The 15880-nt window shown below is 40.9% G+C and overlaps 2 protein-coding genes across 3 annotated transcripts; both read left to right on the top strand.

Annotated features, from left to right (window-relative positions):
- Window positions 1-369: 369 nt before the first annotated feature.
- On the top strand, window positions 370-11239 carry fdft1 (farnesyl-diphosphate farnesyltransferase 1). Of its 2 annotated transcripts, XM_034143493.1 has the most exons (8): window positions 370-843; window positions 2885-2982; window positions 5257-5440; window positions 5622-5750; window positions 8197-8388; window positions 8685-8861; window positions 9348-9500; window positions 10023-11239. In XM_034143493.1, the coding sequence occupies exons 1-8, from the start codon at window positions 745-747 to the stop codon at window positions 10248-10250; spliced, it is 1260 nt and encodes a 419-aa protein (XP_033999384.1). In that variant the 5' UTR covers window positions 370-744; the 3' UTR covers window positions 10251-11239. The 2 variants fall into 2 exon arrangements, with proteins under 2 accessions (XP_033999384.1, XP_033999383.1); XM_034143492.1 differs by lacking the exon at window positions 370-843 and having other exon boundaries at window positions 2133-2982.
- Window positions 11240-11490: 251 nt separating this feature from the next.
- Window positions 11491-15023, top strand: LOC117492239 (cathepsin B-like). The gene is made up of 10 exons (XM_034142382.1): window positions 11491-11599; window positions 12170-12293; window positions 12421-12506; window positions 12635-12749; window positions 12900-13015; window positions 13112-13197; window positions 13580-13723; window positions 13808-13924; window positions 14530-14658; window positions 14790-15023. Exons 2-10 carry the CDS (start codon window positions 12171-12173, stop codon window positions 14864-14866), a joined length of 993 nt encoding a protein of 330 aa, XP_033998273.1. The 5' UTR covers window positions 11491-11599; window position 12170; the 3' UTR covers window positions 14867-15023.
- Window positions 15024-15880: the final 857 nt, after the last annotated feature.

Below are 15880 nucleotides of genomic sequence, written 5' to 3' on the forward strand. Positions count from 1 at the left end.
TACATTTGACCTCTTTGTGTCGATTAACCTGATACAATGGTATATTTTGCTGCATGTACCTTTTAAAGTTCTTAACAAATAATCTGAGGGGAATTTCTTGTTGTTTGTTTTTAACTTGTGATATGTCATTTTGTAAAGCACTTTGAGCTGCATGTGTTGTATGAAAAGTGCTATATAAATAAAAGCTTTATTATTATTATTATTATTAGTATATGTATCTGTAAAAAGACAAAAAAACACATCGCATCACAGTCAGACCAAAAGGCATAAAAGCCTACCAGACAAAATATGTATATACAAAGAAACGGTTTTCTATTCAAATCAATAGAACAAACGTTTTCAAAGAGACAAAGCTTATAGTTATATATCAGATGATGGCTAACACGCTGTGTCAAAGAGTTAGATCACAACCAACAGGTATCAGTCTAGTATTACATAATTTAAATGAGCAGGTATGGTTTCCCATTCGGAAGAATAAGGACCAATCAGAAGCCGTGCTCCACTGTCACTCCGCTGAGGCGGGGCATCACACCAGCCACTCTGCTCGCTCATTGGACACTGGCCGCTATGCCCATGACTCGTCAGCCAATCAGAGGCTTCGGTCGATCAGACGACGTTTGGTACTGAGAGACGCATTTTTTCCTTGGTGCTGCTGCATCTCGGGACGCTTCGCTTTGATGGGTGAACATCTCTGCAGGTTTACACATCAGTTTGTTAGAGTAACAGCAGAAAACCTGAAGCAACATGGACATCCTGAAGTCACTGGGGCACCCGGAAGAGATATTCAACCTATTTAAATTTAAAATGGGGGGATGCAGCACTGTGATGCGAAAGTTGGATTATGTGAGTAAACCCTTTTATTGAACATACTGAGAATAACTTTCATTTCTACATAACACTACGGTCATATGAAGACAGTGTGCAGGTTGTATTGCCTACAGGATTTCATTTTCAAATGTGCCTTTCGGATCAAGTAGCCTATAGCACATGATGTTCCTCATTTAAGAGCATCACCACAAACAGGTTGGAGTGAAACAGAAACCCACAGAGGCATGCTCGGTTTTGCTTCTCCATGAGTTGATGGAAACAGACTCTGCTAGATGCACTAATGAGATCTCTCACTCTGTGTTGGCTCAGGTGTGCACAGGTTGATATGACCATTGACTTGGGATTTACGTTACATAAAGAGCTTGGCGGGTTCAACAGCAGGGAGAGATGATGTGCGCATGTTTACCGGCTAATCCCAATGTTTTAACACCAATGTGACCCAGAGAGAGAGAGAGAGAGTCTGCAAATACTGTATCATGGTTTTAAGTTAACAGTTAGTTTATCCTGGTAGGGAGTATTATTAAATGACCCAGACAAAAGGTTAACAAAAGGATATCCCTGCAAAGTGAAGTTAACCTAATAATAGGAATACAAAGATAGTGCTGGAAACAAGCGCTTTGACACAACACAAGCCCTCACTTTCCTGTAGTAGACAAATGGTGTCTTTGTTCAGTAAGTAATACTTATTATAGATGCTACTACTACAGTGCCAAATCCAACCCAGACATCTAGATGTGCATTTAGTTTCCATCAGCCATAGATGTATTAGTACCAGCTGTTTGTCCAATTTTCTGTGATCTGCCAGATTTATGACTTGATAATATGCTAACATTTTCATGCAAAGGTTTACTAACCTCTGACCACCAGGTCTATGAGGCTGTTGCAAAAGTTGTGACCCTATAACATTTAGATTGTCATTCATTTTAGTTATAGTAATAGTCAGTCATTTCAGCTGTTTATATTTCGAAAAAAGCATCAATATTTTACCACTGTTAACCCTCCAGTTTCACAGAATCTGACAGATCACAGATTTGACTTCAACACCTGACTCCACTCATACATCCTACTGTACTTCCCACTGTCTGCCACCAGGTGTCCACACTATACACTGCTATCCATGTATTTTTCGCAGCAAACTTGTCGTTATCAAACACAAATAAAACAGTTTATTCTCACCAAGCAAATTTGCCTCAGTAGGATTAACACTTATATCTTTAACATTTTTTTCAATATTTAAAAAATAAATGTGGTTGATTATTAATATTACGTAAGGTAATAGGTAATTGATGTATAATGTATTTCAATGTGAAACATCTTAAACGAGTCGCTACTTTACTTGTAGAGCATAGTTTGTCAGTGCACCTCTTATAAATAAAGTTGAGATAAAAATGGTCAACATACGCAGTAGCAACTGCAGTCGACTGAGTGCTATTTTTAATATTATGCGTTTTCCACTCACAAAACCCTCTATTCTTTAATGTAACCTTCCGCTGTGATTCAGAAGGGTTTAAAACAGAAGTGCATGTTGAGTTTTAGCCTTATTTCCTAACTGTAAACTGCAGCAAGTTGTGAAACACGCAGCTGGTGTTGTTTTTGGGTAAAGGTGGGAGGAGCAGTAAAATCATAACAGCAGATCTACAAACGCTCTGCGCAGACCCGCTCCTCTACGCAGCATGCTACGCAGTGAGGGAGACTGCTGGGAAGTCAGTGGAGTTCCTCGCCTCACCCGACCCTCCGCTCACTTGTCCTCTGGGATACATGTTTCAAACTTCCCCACCAGCCGTAGCGTCGACATGCACAGAGGCGTTTCATAGTTGCAGGGTCGGTCGCGCAGGGTGTCCGTATGGCCGGAGCTTGCTGCAAGTGTACCTTCTCTCTGTCCGTGTTCAAGCGCTCTCTGTCGGTGGCGCCGCGCGGCTGCGGGTCCGCTCCTCGGTCCCTCCTCTCGTGCTGGAGACTGGGGGAGCGGGCCCTGCAGGAGGCCGCCCGTCCCTCCAGCGCCCTCAGACCCGCATGTTTTTACCGATACTCGACCTTCTCCTGTCTCTCTTGCCAGGAATCCATGAGTGAGAGTCTGCGGACCTGCTATCTGTATCTGAACCAAACCAGTCGCAGTTTTGCAGCTGTCATACAAGCGCTGGACGGGGAGTTGAGGTGAGTCATGCAGAATATGTTTCTCTGTTGTCCACGTTCATAAAGCACGGTGCACGGTGCAGAGTCTCTAGATGAGTTTACAATAGTCCGTTCTTATTAAACATCCATGTAGTCTGCTGCAGTGGCGTCGCCTGGCCTGGGCATCCGGGGCTTTAGCCCCGAATGTTTTTTCTGTAGCCCCGGACAATTCTCCCTCAATAATATAATACATTAACCGTGCTTTACGTGAACCTCATCATGACACAAAAGAGGACGGCAGCACTGTAATTTCCCGTGTTCAGTGAATGCAACAGAGGCATGACACCAGACCAATCAGAGAGTTGCATGGAAATAAACGTGTGCTTGTGTCATTCAAACTCGGCTCTGTGTGTGTGTGTGGCAATAGCGCATTTAGTGTGATAGAGAGAGAGGGAGAGAGAGAGAGAGAGGGAGAGAGGGAGAGAGGGAGAGAGGGAGAGAGGGAGAGAGGGAGAGAGGGAGAGAGGGGGAGGGAGGGACCGGTGCCAGCATGGACGTGTTGTTAGCATCTGGTTAGCTAGCTGCACTAACGGACATATGGAGCTGTTTGTTCCACAACAAGCTGGAGGAGAGTCCTCTCCTCTCAGACTGAGAGACTCAGGTGAGCTAAAGGACTCTCTGAGTGTTTAGATACATAACTTTAGTCTAAGTTATCTCAGTGGGTCTCTAACGGTTTGGTCACAAATTATTCAAAAGATTATTTCCGCGGCACACCTTCATATGATCATTATAGTTATAAAAAAAATAAGAGAATAAAGGAAAAACAGTTATGAAATACTATATGGCAGTAAAACAAGAATAGAGTTTAAATGGGAGTGATTAGTAAAATATCCATAAAGAAAAAGTACATCTGTTTACAGTTCTGCTTCATATGGGTGTTGAGAGAGGTATCCATAGTTCTCTTCATTTTGCTCTCAAAGTGCACCAGATTGATGCTTTTAACTTAAATATTTAAAAAAAAATCTTCCCGGGGGAGCATCCCCCCAGACCCCCCTAGAGGAGGTGAGGTCCCCACTCATAAAAAATACCACTTTACCCCTGCCTATATGCCGTGAGCTGATTATCGAGCATTCATTGTAACAGTCGCGGGTGTACTGTGTGCGTGTGCTGGGGAGTGTTGCAGTAAAAATGCCACTGTAGTGCCGCCGCCACTGTGGGCTAAGCCCCGAATGTTTTCAGGTCCAGGCGACGCCCCTGGTCTGCTGTATAGAAAACTGCACTTTCCCCACAGCAGACCGCAGCAGACGCGTATTCATGACGTCCGCTGGCGCATCATAAATACGTCGGATAGTGAAAGTGCAGTCGATTCTCAAGGCACCGTAGTCTCTTCTCCTAAATCCTTTTGAATTATCCTATCCACTATTCCTTAACCCCGTGACGTTTCACACAGAGGCTAAGGAATAGACGATAGGAATAGACGATAGTAGCTGATTTTTGGACTATTCGACTGCAGGCCTTGGCTCCAGGTGGAGGGGTGTGTCTGCGGGCATGTTTTCTTCCTGAAGGGCAGATGGGCGTTGGCTGGGAGTAACACATGTGCATAATGTGCAAAAGACACATTAAAGTGATTAACATCGTCAACACCACTATCAGCAGTTTAAACATAATACTCGGATTGCATCCATTATGTTGTGTGGTGCATTTGTCTTTGATAATGACGGTATCACCTGTGGAGTTGCAACCGTGTCTGACACAAGACTGTGTTTGCAGACTGTGTTATTTAGACATTTTGCACATGATAGCTTATCAATCAACAGGCATCAGCCTCAACAAACCAAAGTCCACTGCAGGACTTAATGATTTAAGTAATTTATTGTACCAATACAAACGCACAGTTGGCAATAGTTTGCTGTCATTTACCAAGGAAATAAGGCTACATATCTGTGAGGATGTATTTAGATTCAGTATGACAAAGCACTTTATACAGTACATTTATTTTTTCTGTTGATCTACCTCAACAGATCAACAGAATGATTGATCAGCTTATCTGCTCATGTCTCAATGTCACACTTAATTAAACAAACACAGATGGACATTTAATGAGTAAGTTATTAAACATAAAATACACATCCTAAGTTTGTGGGTGTCCACTTTATATTCTCTCGGTCGGAAAGAATCCTCTACATATAGACTACCCTGACCTGTGACGACCTCTTTGACACGCCTGCTATTTTTGTCTTTTGATTCAAGGACATGCGTCTTTTCAGTCAGCATGTGAAAAGACACTAAAAGCCTTCTCCTATCTTTCTGATCCAGGCATGCAGTTTGTATTTTCTACCTGGTGCTGCGAGCGCTGGACACAGTGGAGGACGACATGACGATTCCTATGGACAAGAAGGTCCCCATGCTGAATGATTTCCACACCTTCCTGTACCAGGATGAGTGGTGCTTCACCGAGAGCCAAGAGAAAGACCGACAGGTTCTGGCAGATTTCCCCACGGTCAGTAGCTCGGCATGGTTTTATTTGGAACGGCCTGAAATATACTAGGCTCTCAAGAGTGTCATTTACTGATGTAGTTCCTTTTATAAATGTCTAGGCTGGTATTCGATAGAAAAATCTGAAGTGAAATCTTTGTCACTTGTATCTGTTACTACAATCTTTCTATGTACTTGCATTCCAGATATCAGTGGAGTTCAGAAACCTCGCTAAGGAATACCGAGACGTCATCTCAGATATCTGCCACCGTATGGGAGTAGGAATGGCTGAGTTCCTGGAAAAGAAAGTGGGATCCATGAAGGAGTGGGACCTGGTAAATATCAACCTTATCTTAAAATAACAGCAAAAATGTTAGATAAATGACAGGAGTATAAAAATGACTTGTACTAAATGGCAAAAGTACATATCCTTACAACACAAACAGATATCTAACACAGTTTATAATACCCTGCACTTTCCGTAACATAAGATATGAAAAAATATATGCTATTTTATTTTTCTATATGTGACCCGCTCTATCGAAACGGCTCATTTCAAAATAAACGTGGATTTGCGTAAAAAAATAGTTTTTCGGGGTTCGGGTGTTTTGTTTGATTTTAAATAAACAAAGTCTTGGCTTTCAGAATATGAAACTTTTATTTTCAAAATCACACGATAAATACATTCTTGAAGCTTGTAAAGGGAAGATGACAGGCACCCCTCACTCGCAATCTGCTCTTCCGTAGCGCCGCCCTCCCCCTCCCTCCGGCTGAAATTATTAATGTAAGGCGTATAGTAATCATAGATAACACGGCAGGGTCCGTTACAGTTTGTTTTCATCTGATTTCAAATAAACAAAGTCTTGGCTTTCAGAATATTAAACTTGTTTCGGCAAATTCAGATGATAAATACAACTTTGAAGCTTGTAACGGCATAATTACAAGCGGAGAACGGAGTAACTTAACGTCACAACAGCCGGTGTTTCTCGTGAGTGTTTTCCCCGGGAAACAAACACAATACACACAAATGCAAAAATACACACACACACGCACACGCACACGCACACGCACACGCACACGCACACGCACACGCACACGCACACGCACAAGCTTCCCCCAGACCAGTAATCCAAACGAAAATATTTTCCCTCCAGACTATTTTGATCATTTGCTCCGCTAATAATCAATCAGATCGATGGATTCCAGAGAAGAGGAAACTTTGAAGGCCTTTTTCTCAAAATGATGACTCGGTGACAGTCATTATATAATGTGACATATTTTGCTTAATATTTGGAGTACAACAACAATCCTGATATCATTAGAAAGCTAGGAATCTCCTCCTTCCAACAGTGTATACAACTCAAAATGTGTCTTCGGGTCAATGAGATTTCGATAGAGCAGAGGCCTGTACTACGAAGCTGGATTTTCGCTTAGCCGGCTAACTTCAGGGAAATCTCGGGCTTTCCAGTCCTACGACGCTGGTTCTCTTTTTAGCAGGCTAGATTTCCATGGTAACTTATGCTGAGCGGCAAACCTGCTCCGGAGCAGGTTAGGTGGCAGGCTAAGAGATCAACTCAGTGAAAGCACCGCCTGCTGACCAATCAGAGCTCCGTGTGCGGAGTTTAAAGCGATCAATTCATATTACAGGATAGAGGAAATACAGAAAAACTGCCGTTGCAGGAAAGACGGCCGTCAAAAATCAACTGACTGTGTGAACGTGAAGATTAATAGAATATCCCCTCCCATCTTCAGAGCAATCTGACTATTATAATATTAGCGTTAAGAAAGCTTACTTAATATCTGCCACGACATAAGTAACCGGATCAGAGTAACATTAAGTACAGTCCGCGGCACTGTGAGTGCAGACGTCGATGTGTCCCATTATCATTCATATCATATCACATCATAATGTATCATATATTTCCTTATTTGAGTCAGCTTCTTGAGCCGTATCTGGCCGTGCAACACTCGGTGTCACATACTGTATGCAGAAGTATTATTTTAAGCAACACATTAAGTTGACGAAACACTCGAGTCAAATTCTCCTAATTAAAGTCAGATCCACTCGTGTCTTGGACGGGGCAGTGATTTCATAAACCTGTTAATGTACGCATTCAAACACTTTTTCTTTTACCAGCTGTATTCACCTTGCAGGTGCAGCTATGTGGCTTTTATCCTGGATAAAGTGTTTAAGTCATGGATGTTTAAAGTTTAACTTCTTCATATTTGACTAATATTAAAGTTCACTTTTCATTCAGGAAGTATGACGCTGCGCTGTCAGTACGCTTGTCCGTGTTTGAGATTGGTCGAATGCTCCAAATACCACCCCTTTCATGTGAACGCGCACCTAACTAGATAGGACACGGCTGGCTTGAGCGATCCACTTGATAACCAGCGTCGTAGTACAGTTTAGCCAGAGCGCGTATGTTTTGGATTCGGCCAACCGGCTAACTCAAACATATCCAGGTTAGGTTGAACCAGCTTCGTAGTACAGGCCTCTGGTCACATATGCAATATTGACTTGTATCTCTGCAGCTTCATTCTGTCTTACCGATGTGTTTAAGTCATTATGGTAACTTGATTTTGATGCAGTCTTACAATACACCACGTAAAACGTTCTATAAAACCAACTGTTTGTCTATGACTTTGACAATATTGAATAAATGTTTTAAAATCTTTGGATGTTAGAATAACTGTGTTTGCTTAATCATAAACCAGAATACATATCATGCTTGGACAATGAAGCTGATTCCATGTGGTCTTCTGTTATCCTCTGTGCAGTATTGCCATTACGTGGCGGGGCTGGTTGGTATCGGCCTGTCTCAGCTGTTCTCTGCGTCCCAGCTGGAGGACCCCGAGGTGGGGCACGACACCGAGATTGCTAACTCCATGGGCCTGTTCCTCCAGAAGACGAACATCATCCGAGATTATCTGGAGGACATTCAGGTGGGACGCGCCTTCTGGCCTCAAGAGGTAAGAACCTGTCCTCTGTCCTGGTTTGAGTGTTTGTTTGACTGATCACCACAGATTTGCAATTTGATAGTAACAGAAATGCAGAATATACAGATTTTACAAACAAAGACCAACATTTTTAAGTCAGCTAGTGTCTCAAACATGTTTTATGTATATTGTGTCTCTTAATAAAAATAAAAACTAACATGATTCCTTTTGACTTCTTGCTGATGTTGCTTAGAGGTTTACTGAATATTGATTTAAAAAAACAAAACAGTACCATATGTGATGTGTTAATATCTCGTGTCCCCGTGCAGGCTTGGAGTCAGTTTGCAGGTCGTCTGGAGGACTTTACTCAGCCTGAGAAGCTGGACTCGGCTCTCTCCTGTCTCAACTTTCTGGTCACTGACGCTCTGCGACACGTCCCCGATGTTATCGCCTACCTGTCCCGCCTGCAAAACCAGAGCGTCTTCAACTTCTGTGCCATTCCACAGGTACACACTGACTTATGACTTATTACTGTGGCTGTGAGGTAGGTTATGGGTTCGATCCCAGCTCCTGCAAACAACATTTCGATGAATCCTTGGGCAAGATACTTAACCCAAAGTTGCTTCTTATAGAAGTGGTTGAATGTTAGCTTGCCTGAGCTGATTGCACTTTGCATGTCAAAGTTTGGATTCGTGAATAATGACTTTGAGAAGTCGCAAAGAATGGATAAATGCTTATAAAAATGCTATATAAATACTGTCCATTTTACATTTACTACCTTTCAGTGTACTTCCTTTTCCATGACTAAGATGAGATAAAACGGCATCGCATCATTAAATGCTAACTGCTACTTGACCAACATGCAATATTGTTGATGAGAAAAAAGGAGACAACAATAGAGTAGAAAAGATAGCAAACTTTACCAACAAGACAAATATCATTATTTCTTTAAGTCCTTTCCTTCAACTACATGTTTATCCTCTCCTGATCAGGTGATGGCAATAGCTACTCTGTCGACTTGCTACAACAACCCCAGGTTGTTCCAGGGAGTGGTGAAGATCAGGAAGGGGCAGGCGGTCACGCTCATGATGGAGGCCACCAACATGAGAGCCGTGCAGACCATCATCGCCCAGTACAACCAGGAGGTGGGTGTGTCGTCGTGTTTGCTGCCCTGCTTTCACCATATTGGTGGCCTTTAAAAAAAATTGTGCTTTTCTCCCAAGATTTTAATTCAGTAAAAAATGTTTATCCCACTTAAATTTCCATTTCGTTCTGTTCTTTCTACTCCTTCCGTTTTTACAGGAAACACAGTTTCAGTCAAACGTTAAACCCAGTCAGTTAGTTCTGGTGTTCTGCAAAACAAGTCTTTCAATTTTTTTTGCAATAATAAAACTTCTCAGTTTGAATGCAAACTGTGCTTTAGTGACACCCTGTGGTAAACGTGTAAAAGTTTTCTGACACAGACATAACATACCCACACTGAGTGCAATTTTGTATGGATATTATTTTATTATTTCTTCTTATGTTTTGTAAGTAAAATATATTTTATTGTTTTATTTTGTATGTCTTTCTACTCTAGTGTATGTTCTTAATCCAGCCTCCCAGCTAACGTGTTTCACATGATTGTACTTGAGTGACGCTTAACATCCCGTTCTCCCTCTCTGCAGATTCTACAGAAGGTCTCCCACTCAGACCCGACCCGGGACAAGACCCTGCGCATCCTGGCTCTAATCCGGGAGAAGTCGGCCGTGTCACAGAGCAACCTGCCCTCCAGGACCGCCCACCTGTCGCCCGTGTATCTGTCTGCTGCCATGCTGCTGGCCGCTCTCAGCTGGCAGTACCTCAGCACCACCGCAGTACAGGCACAGGGCACCGGGGACATGAAGGGACAGTGAACCCATTGACCGTAACCTCACCGGGGCCCACAGACTCAGAAAGCCCCTTTTTGCCCACTCTCTGGATGTCCAGTTCCTTCCTATCTAGAATCTGAAACAATGCCCTCCTTACTACAGCCTTCAGAGGAACATGGACATATTTAAACTATGGAGGGTTTCTTGTAGCAGGCTGATCTCTTTAGGTTGTTTGACAGTGATTTATAGTAGTCCATCCTGCATCTGGATACATTAATTACACAAAATGTTGTGTGGTTATATTCACCAGCATAAATCGCACATTAAAACAATTCAGGGTGTTTTCTTGTTAGTTTATGTTGATTCTGTTCTTTTTTTGTTTCATTTGTAACATTTTGACCCCTTGAATAAAGTTATTCAGCATATTTTAACATTTAAAAACAGAAGGTAGTAATTTTTCCCATTAATTGGTAAATGCAAATTACATGACACTGCCCTTTTCAAGGATCTAAGAGAAGGCAGTCACTAATTCCATTAAGTTTTTGTTTGATTCTGTGTCAACTCTTATATTTTTCAGGTCAAATTTAAAGCTAGTTTAATATCCATCTCACTATGTTTCTTCAGGAGAAACACTCAAAGTAAATATAAGTTACAATCATGCACTTTACAGTTAATCTGTTGCATCTGCATCCTCCAACACTATAACTTTATTTCACCACTTATACGTCTTTGTGTTTCATTTCTATGGCTTTTGAAATAGGAGAAAGAAAAAAAAAGCTATTCCTATGTAGTTTTGACATGAACTTTTTAAATGAATGAGGGAGAACAAATGTCATTTCTGATACATTTCATATCTGAAAAAAAAACATATTGTGACTGCTAGCTAAAGTGTCCTTAACGCAGCTTTGGTGAGTTGAAAGGCTCGCACAGAGTTACCTTGTACAGAACCAAAGGAGAGCTACAAACATTGCTATGTAATGTGACATTTTTTATTTGTACATATATGAGACAAATAAAGAAGTTAAATAATCTAACCAGCCTGAATTGTTATTGTGCAAACAACACAATAGCCTGTTGAAGTGGGTGAATATTTTAATAGAGCCTATAGACTACAATTTTACAGCATTGTTCAAAGGTTGATATGATGTGCTTTTCATAGAGTCAACAATAATGTTAAGTCATAAATGTTCTCTGTATGGTTGCCAGGTCATCATTTTAAGATCACCTGTCAACCTTTGGAAAGACTTTTATTTCAGTCACATGTTTACTGACAATGCATTTATCACAAAGACATGTGATTGAATGACTTACTGCTGGTAGAAAGTGAGAGAACTAGTGTTCAGTTCAGTTTCAGAAAGGATTTGCAGGAGAACGTTGATAAAAAACAACTGCAGGTAAATCTAAAAGACCTACAGTATATTTGAGAGATCGTCTTTCTTGTGTTGTATTGTGTTTAATTGTTCTCTTTAAAGCTGCTAGACTTTCATACCATCCTTTTTTTCTCTGATATTTGTATGTAAATTCACTTTCTTCTGTGACTCCATTTCCATCCTTGTAATTTCTTTTTTAATTGATCAAAAACAACAATTTGGTTTCAAATGTCAGCACTGTGGCACTGTGGCAATTCATTCATGTTTCTGAAAAGAACAGAGATAGATGCTAATAATAATAATAATATAAAAGCATTATGTGCTACTATCTTGCATTCTGTAGTTGCGCTGGACTTGTACAGGTACCGCTTCGTCATCTTCGAATTCTTCTACTCAATATTTGTTGAGTTGTTGAATTCATATTTTGAGAAGAAACAACATGAGGTTCCAGGGGTATTACAGGAAGATCCTGATCTAAATGAAACTGTCTTTCCTTGTGATGTTCATGCTGAAATGTTTAATGAACAGCAACTCCCTTTTAAGGAAGAAATATGTTTAAGTAATACAACATTTTTCATGTCATCTGGTTTGCAGGATGCATCCTCTGGCTCTCCTTTGTGTCGTTGTGACGGTCTCTGTCACCTTGGCACGACCTCACCGCCCTCATGCCTCCTCAGAGATGGTGGACCTTATTAACAAAGCCAACACCACCTGGACAGTAAGTCAATTCGGGTTATTTGTTCTGATAACTGTCTTTTCAGCACACAGCCACCTGAGGAAACCTGCTGTCCAAGATTGCTGTGATTTCTTTAATCTCTCATTTAACTTAATCTCTTTATATCCAGGCCGGGCAGAACTTCTACAACATTGACATCAGCTATGTGAAGGGACTGTGTGGGACAATACTGAACGGACCCAGGCTGCCAGAGGTGTACGTTTAATCAGTGTGAGAGGGCACAGATTTATGTGTGTGTGTGCAGTCTCTCACATGCCCAAACAGGTGACAGTCAGCAGGTTCATCTTATCTGCAGAGATCAGTGATTGTCCTCTCTTCTTCAGGGTTCACAATACTGAAGGCGTAAGGCTTCCCGACAGCTTCGACCCGCGCCAGCAGTGGCCAAACTGTCCCACAATCAAACAGATCAGGGACCAGGGATCCTGCGGGTCCTGCTGGGTAAGACAGGCCAACAAAAGGACACAACAGTGTGCTAGACAGGGCAAGCTGTAATGCTGCAGGTTAAAGGGAATTAAAAGACAATTAAAGTGCATTTAAGAGCCAACTAGCATATTCTTAAACCAGTAATCAAATGTTCTTTCCCCACAGGCCTTCGGGGCAGTTGAGGCGATATCCGACAGGTTGTGTATCCACAGCAGTGGTCAGGTTTCTTTGGAGATCTCCGCTGAAGATCTGCTCTCCTGCTGTGATGAATGTGGCATGGGGTGAGTATATGAGTAGCAAAATGAGTTCATTCCAGGTCTTTTTAGAGGACATTAAACAACAACGCTCATGGTGTTTTTATCCTCCTGTGGATGCAGCTGTTTCGGTGGTTTTCCAGCTGCTGCGTGGGAGTTCTGGGTGAAAAAAGGGCTTGTGACAGGAGGCCTGTATAACTCCAACGTTGGTAAGCTGTGAACTGAAATGGATATTAAGTATTATTAGAAAATATGCCACAGCATTAGTTCTGATTGGTCTTACGTCTTGAAATCTGCTATGAAAAAACTTTTAGCAAGCATCTAATGGAACAATTTTGAAATGTTTTGATCACATGAAAAATCACACTTTGATTATTGTGGCAAATTCAGGACAAATCTTTTGAAAATTATTTGAAAAATCAAATTTTTCCCAAAATATGGTGAATATACTCATGTGCCCTGACTAAGTAATTAAGACCAGTTTGACTGATTTTGAACTTTATATCCCAGAGAACAAATGAGAAATAAAAAAAATTCAGCTGCAAATGGGTTTAAAGAAAATCATAATTCAATTGACGGTGTGTTTGACAGGCTGCCGACCCTACAGCATCCCTGCCTGTGAGCATCATGTGAACGGGACCCGTCCTCCGTGTCAGGGAGAACAGGAGACTCCTAAGTGTGTGGAGCTGTGCGCTGATGGATACTCTCCGTCCTATCAGAAGGACAAAAACTTTGGTACAGACCCCCAAACAATCAATTTTCCCACTCACAGTAGCTTCTCTTTCTACATGGTTTTGTTAACTGTGTCTCCCTCTTCAGGTAAGCACACATACAGCGTCCCGTCCAAACAGGAGCAGATCATGACCGAGCTGTACAAGAACGGGCCTGTGGAGGCAGCTTTCTCGGTGTATGCAGATTTTCTGCTGTACAAGACTGGTGAGTGAGATCTGACTTTGTCGCTACATTAGCTACAACAAACTGCATGCACACTAACCTCTCCTCTACACACAGCAGCAAACAAGCAGGACAAGTAACCTCAGTATTTATATTTAAAGCAGTTTGACTTCATCTCAGAATGAAAATCAACTTTAAACCTGGTTTATTTTGCGTATTTCATATTTAGTCAGACACATAACTGTCATGCAAACTATTTTTGCTTTTCGAGTTCCATATTATAATTATACTATAGGATTTCCCTACCTTTTTGTCTCATGACCCCTTAAAACGAAGCATTATGTGACCACTCATCATCATTTAAGGCCATAATGTGGACATGTGTGGTGAGAAATCGAAATAAAGAAAGTTTTTTCCTTCTCAGATTGTTATATTTGCACATTATGTGTTGAGAACAAATATTCAGTATTTCACAAAAAAACAAAACAGATTAAGGTTAGTGTATGTAACTGTCCTACAACATATACACGTGATTAAAAGCATAGCTTATTCTCTATCAAATCTGTAGTATATGTTAAGAAGGAGAAAGACAATCACTATTGTCTTGTAAGTGCTGTGTTATTGCAATGTATGTTCCTCTACTGTAGGTGTGTACCAGCATGTGGCAGGAGAGATGCTCGGCGGTCATGCCATTAAGATCCTCGGTTGGGGGGAGGAGAATGGGACGCCCTATTGGCTCGCTGCAAACTCCTGGAACAGTGACTGGGGAGATAAAGGTACCACAGAACCGGGGTTTAAGGACGTCTTGTTTCTTGGTCACACATTCTTTCATTGTCATATAATCATGCAATGTTGAGAGTGAATGGTTAAGAAGTGTTAATCATGTTTTGATGTCTTCTTGTTTCAGGTTTCTTCAAGATCAAGCGTGGAAATGATGAGTGTGGTATTGAGTCAGAGGTGGTTGCAGGAATCCCACTCAACTAGATGTTATGTGCTGGTTGTAAAAACAATTATCAAATTAAGTCATTCAAGAAAGATTAAAATAAAGACCTTGTTTTGTAAGAGACTGGTGTATTGCATTTAAAGCCAAATATTTAGAGATTTATGTGATCAAATAAAAATAAAAATTAAAATAATAACTTTTGTGCTTGCTTTGTTATTGTCATGAATAAATGATTATGATTATCTCCAAGTTTTTTTCTCTACGAACTATACAGTACTTTTTCAGCAATTAAGCAGTTAAGAGTATGCATGACATATTGAGATGTTATTATTTGTTATGGCCTTTGTTTCAACATAGCCAATGTGGACTGAAACATCGAGGATTAAAGGATTTGTTTCTTGCCGTGGGTGTAAAGAGTCTGAGGCCTGCAGCATATAATAACTCTTACTCTGCTTTCATTTATAAGAAACAGAACGGTAACAATATTTTAAACATTTCAATTCTGTAATGTGCCAAAAGAATTAACTTAGTTTATACCACCAGTGTGATAATGATGATTTAAGAACAATAAGTAGCCTCATTAAAAAGGAAAAATGGGGAAATGCTCATCAACAACGGCCCCTGACCTACTGAATTTTATACGTACTGAGTGTCAGATAGCCAAACATATCGATACCTATGAACATTATCTTTAAAAAAGAAATTGTCAGTCAAACTGCTACAAAGTAGCAGCTACACAACCTTTTATGATAAGGATTGTTTTTTTGACTTTTTAACATTCTAGTACGGATGTAGACAGACAGGAAGTAATAAAAAGTAAAACAAGGGCAAATGTGTTAAATTAACCTTATAATTTAGTTAACCTTCTTCTGAGATACATTTTAGTTGCATTTCTACAATTCTGTTGTAGTATTATTATTTTTCCAGTTATTTTCCTGCTCAACACCAGCAGTCCAGTAGGTGGAAGTAGTTCACCAAATTGCCATAGAGCAGACGCCAAAAATCCTAAAGAGAAGAAGAAGAAGAATTGGCAACAGAACTGCATTGTGGGGTTT

Source organism: Trematomus bernacchii, unplaced genomic scaffold, assembly GCF_902827165.1.
Source record: "Trematomus bernacchii unplaced genomic scaffold, fTreBer1.1, whole genome shotgun sequence".
Taxonomy (NCBI): Eukaryota; Metazoa; Chordata; class Actinopteri; order Perciformes; family Nototheniidae; genus Trematomus; species Trematomus bernacchii.

What these genes read in the sequence shown, in the direction of transcription:
- fdft1 (XM_034143492.1), top strand. Translation starts at nt 2,672, where the DNA reads ATGGCCGGAGCTTGCTGCAAGTGTACCTTCTCTCTGTCCGTGTTCAAG. An exon ending in CCATGAAGGAGTGGGACCTG is followed by an intron (nt 5,751 to 8,196) that starts GTAAATATCAAC and finishes TCCTCTGTGCAG; the next exon opens with TATTGCCATTACGTGGCGGG. An exon ending in TCGCCCAGTACAACCAGGAG is followed by an intron (nt 9,501 to 10,022) that starts GTGGGTGTGTCG and finishes CCCTCTCTGCAG; the next exon opens with ATTCTACAGAAGGTCTCCCA.
- LOC117492239 (XM_034142382.1), top strand. Translation starts at nt 12,171, where the DNA reads ATGCATCCTCTGGCTCTCCTTTGTGTCGTTGTGACGGTCTCTGTCACC. An exon ending in GGACCCAGGCTGCCAGAGGT is followed by an intron (nt 12,507 to 12,634) that starts GTACGTTTAATC and finishes TCTCTTCTTCAG; the next exon opens with GGTTCACAATACTGAAGGCG. An exon ending in TGTGATGAATGTGGCATGGG is followed by an intron (nt 13,016 to 13,111) that starts GTGAGTATATGA and finishes CTGTGGATGCAG; the next exon opens with CTGTTTCGGTGGTTTTCCAG.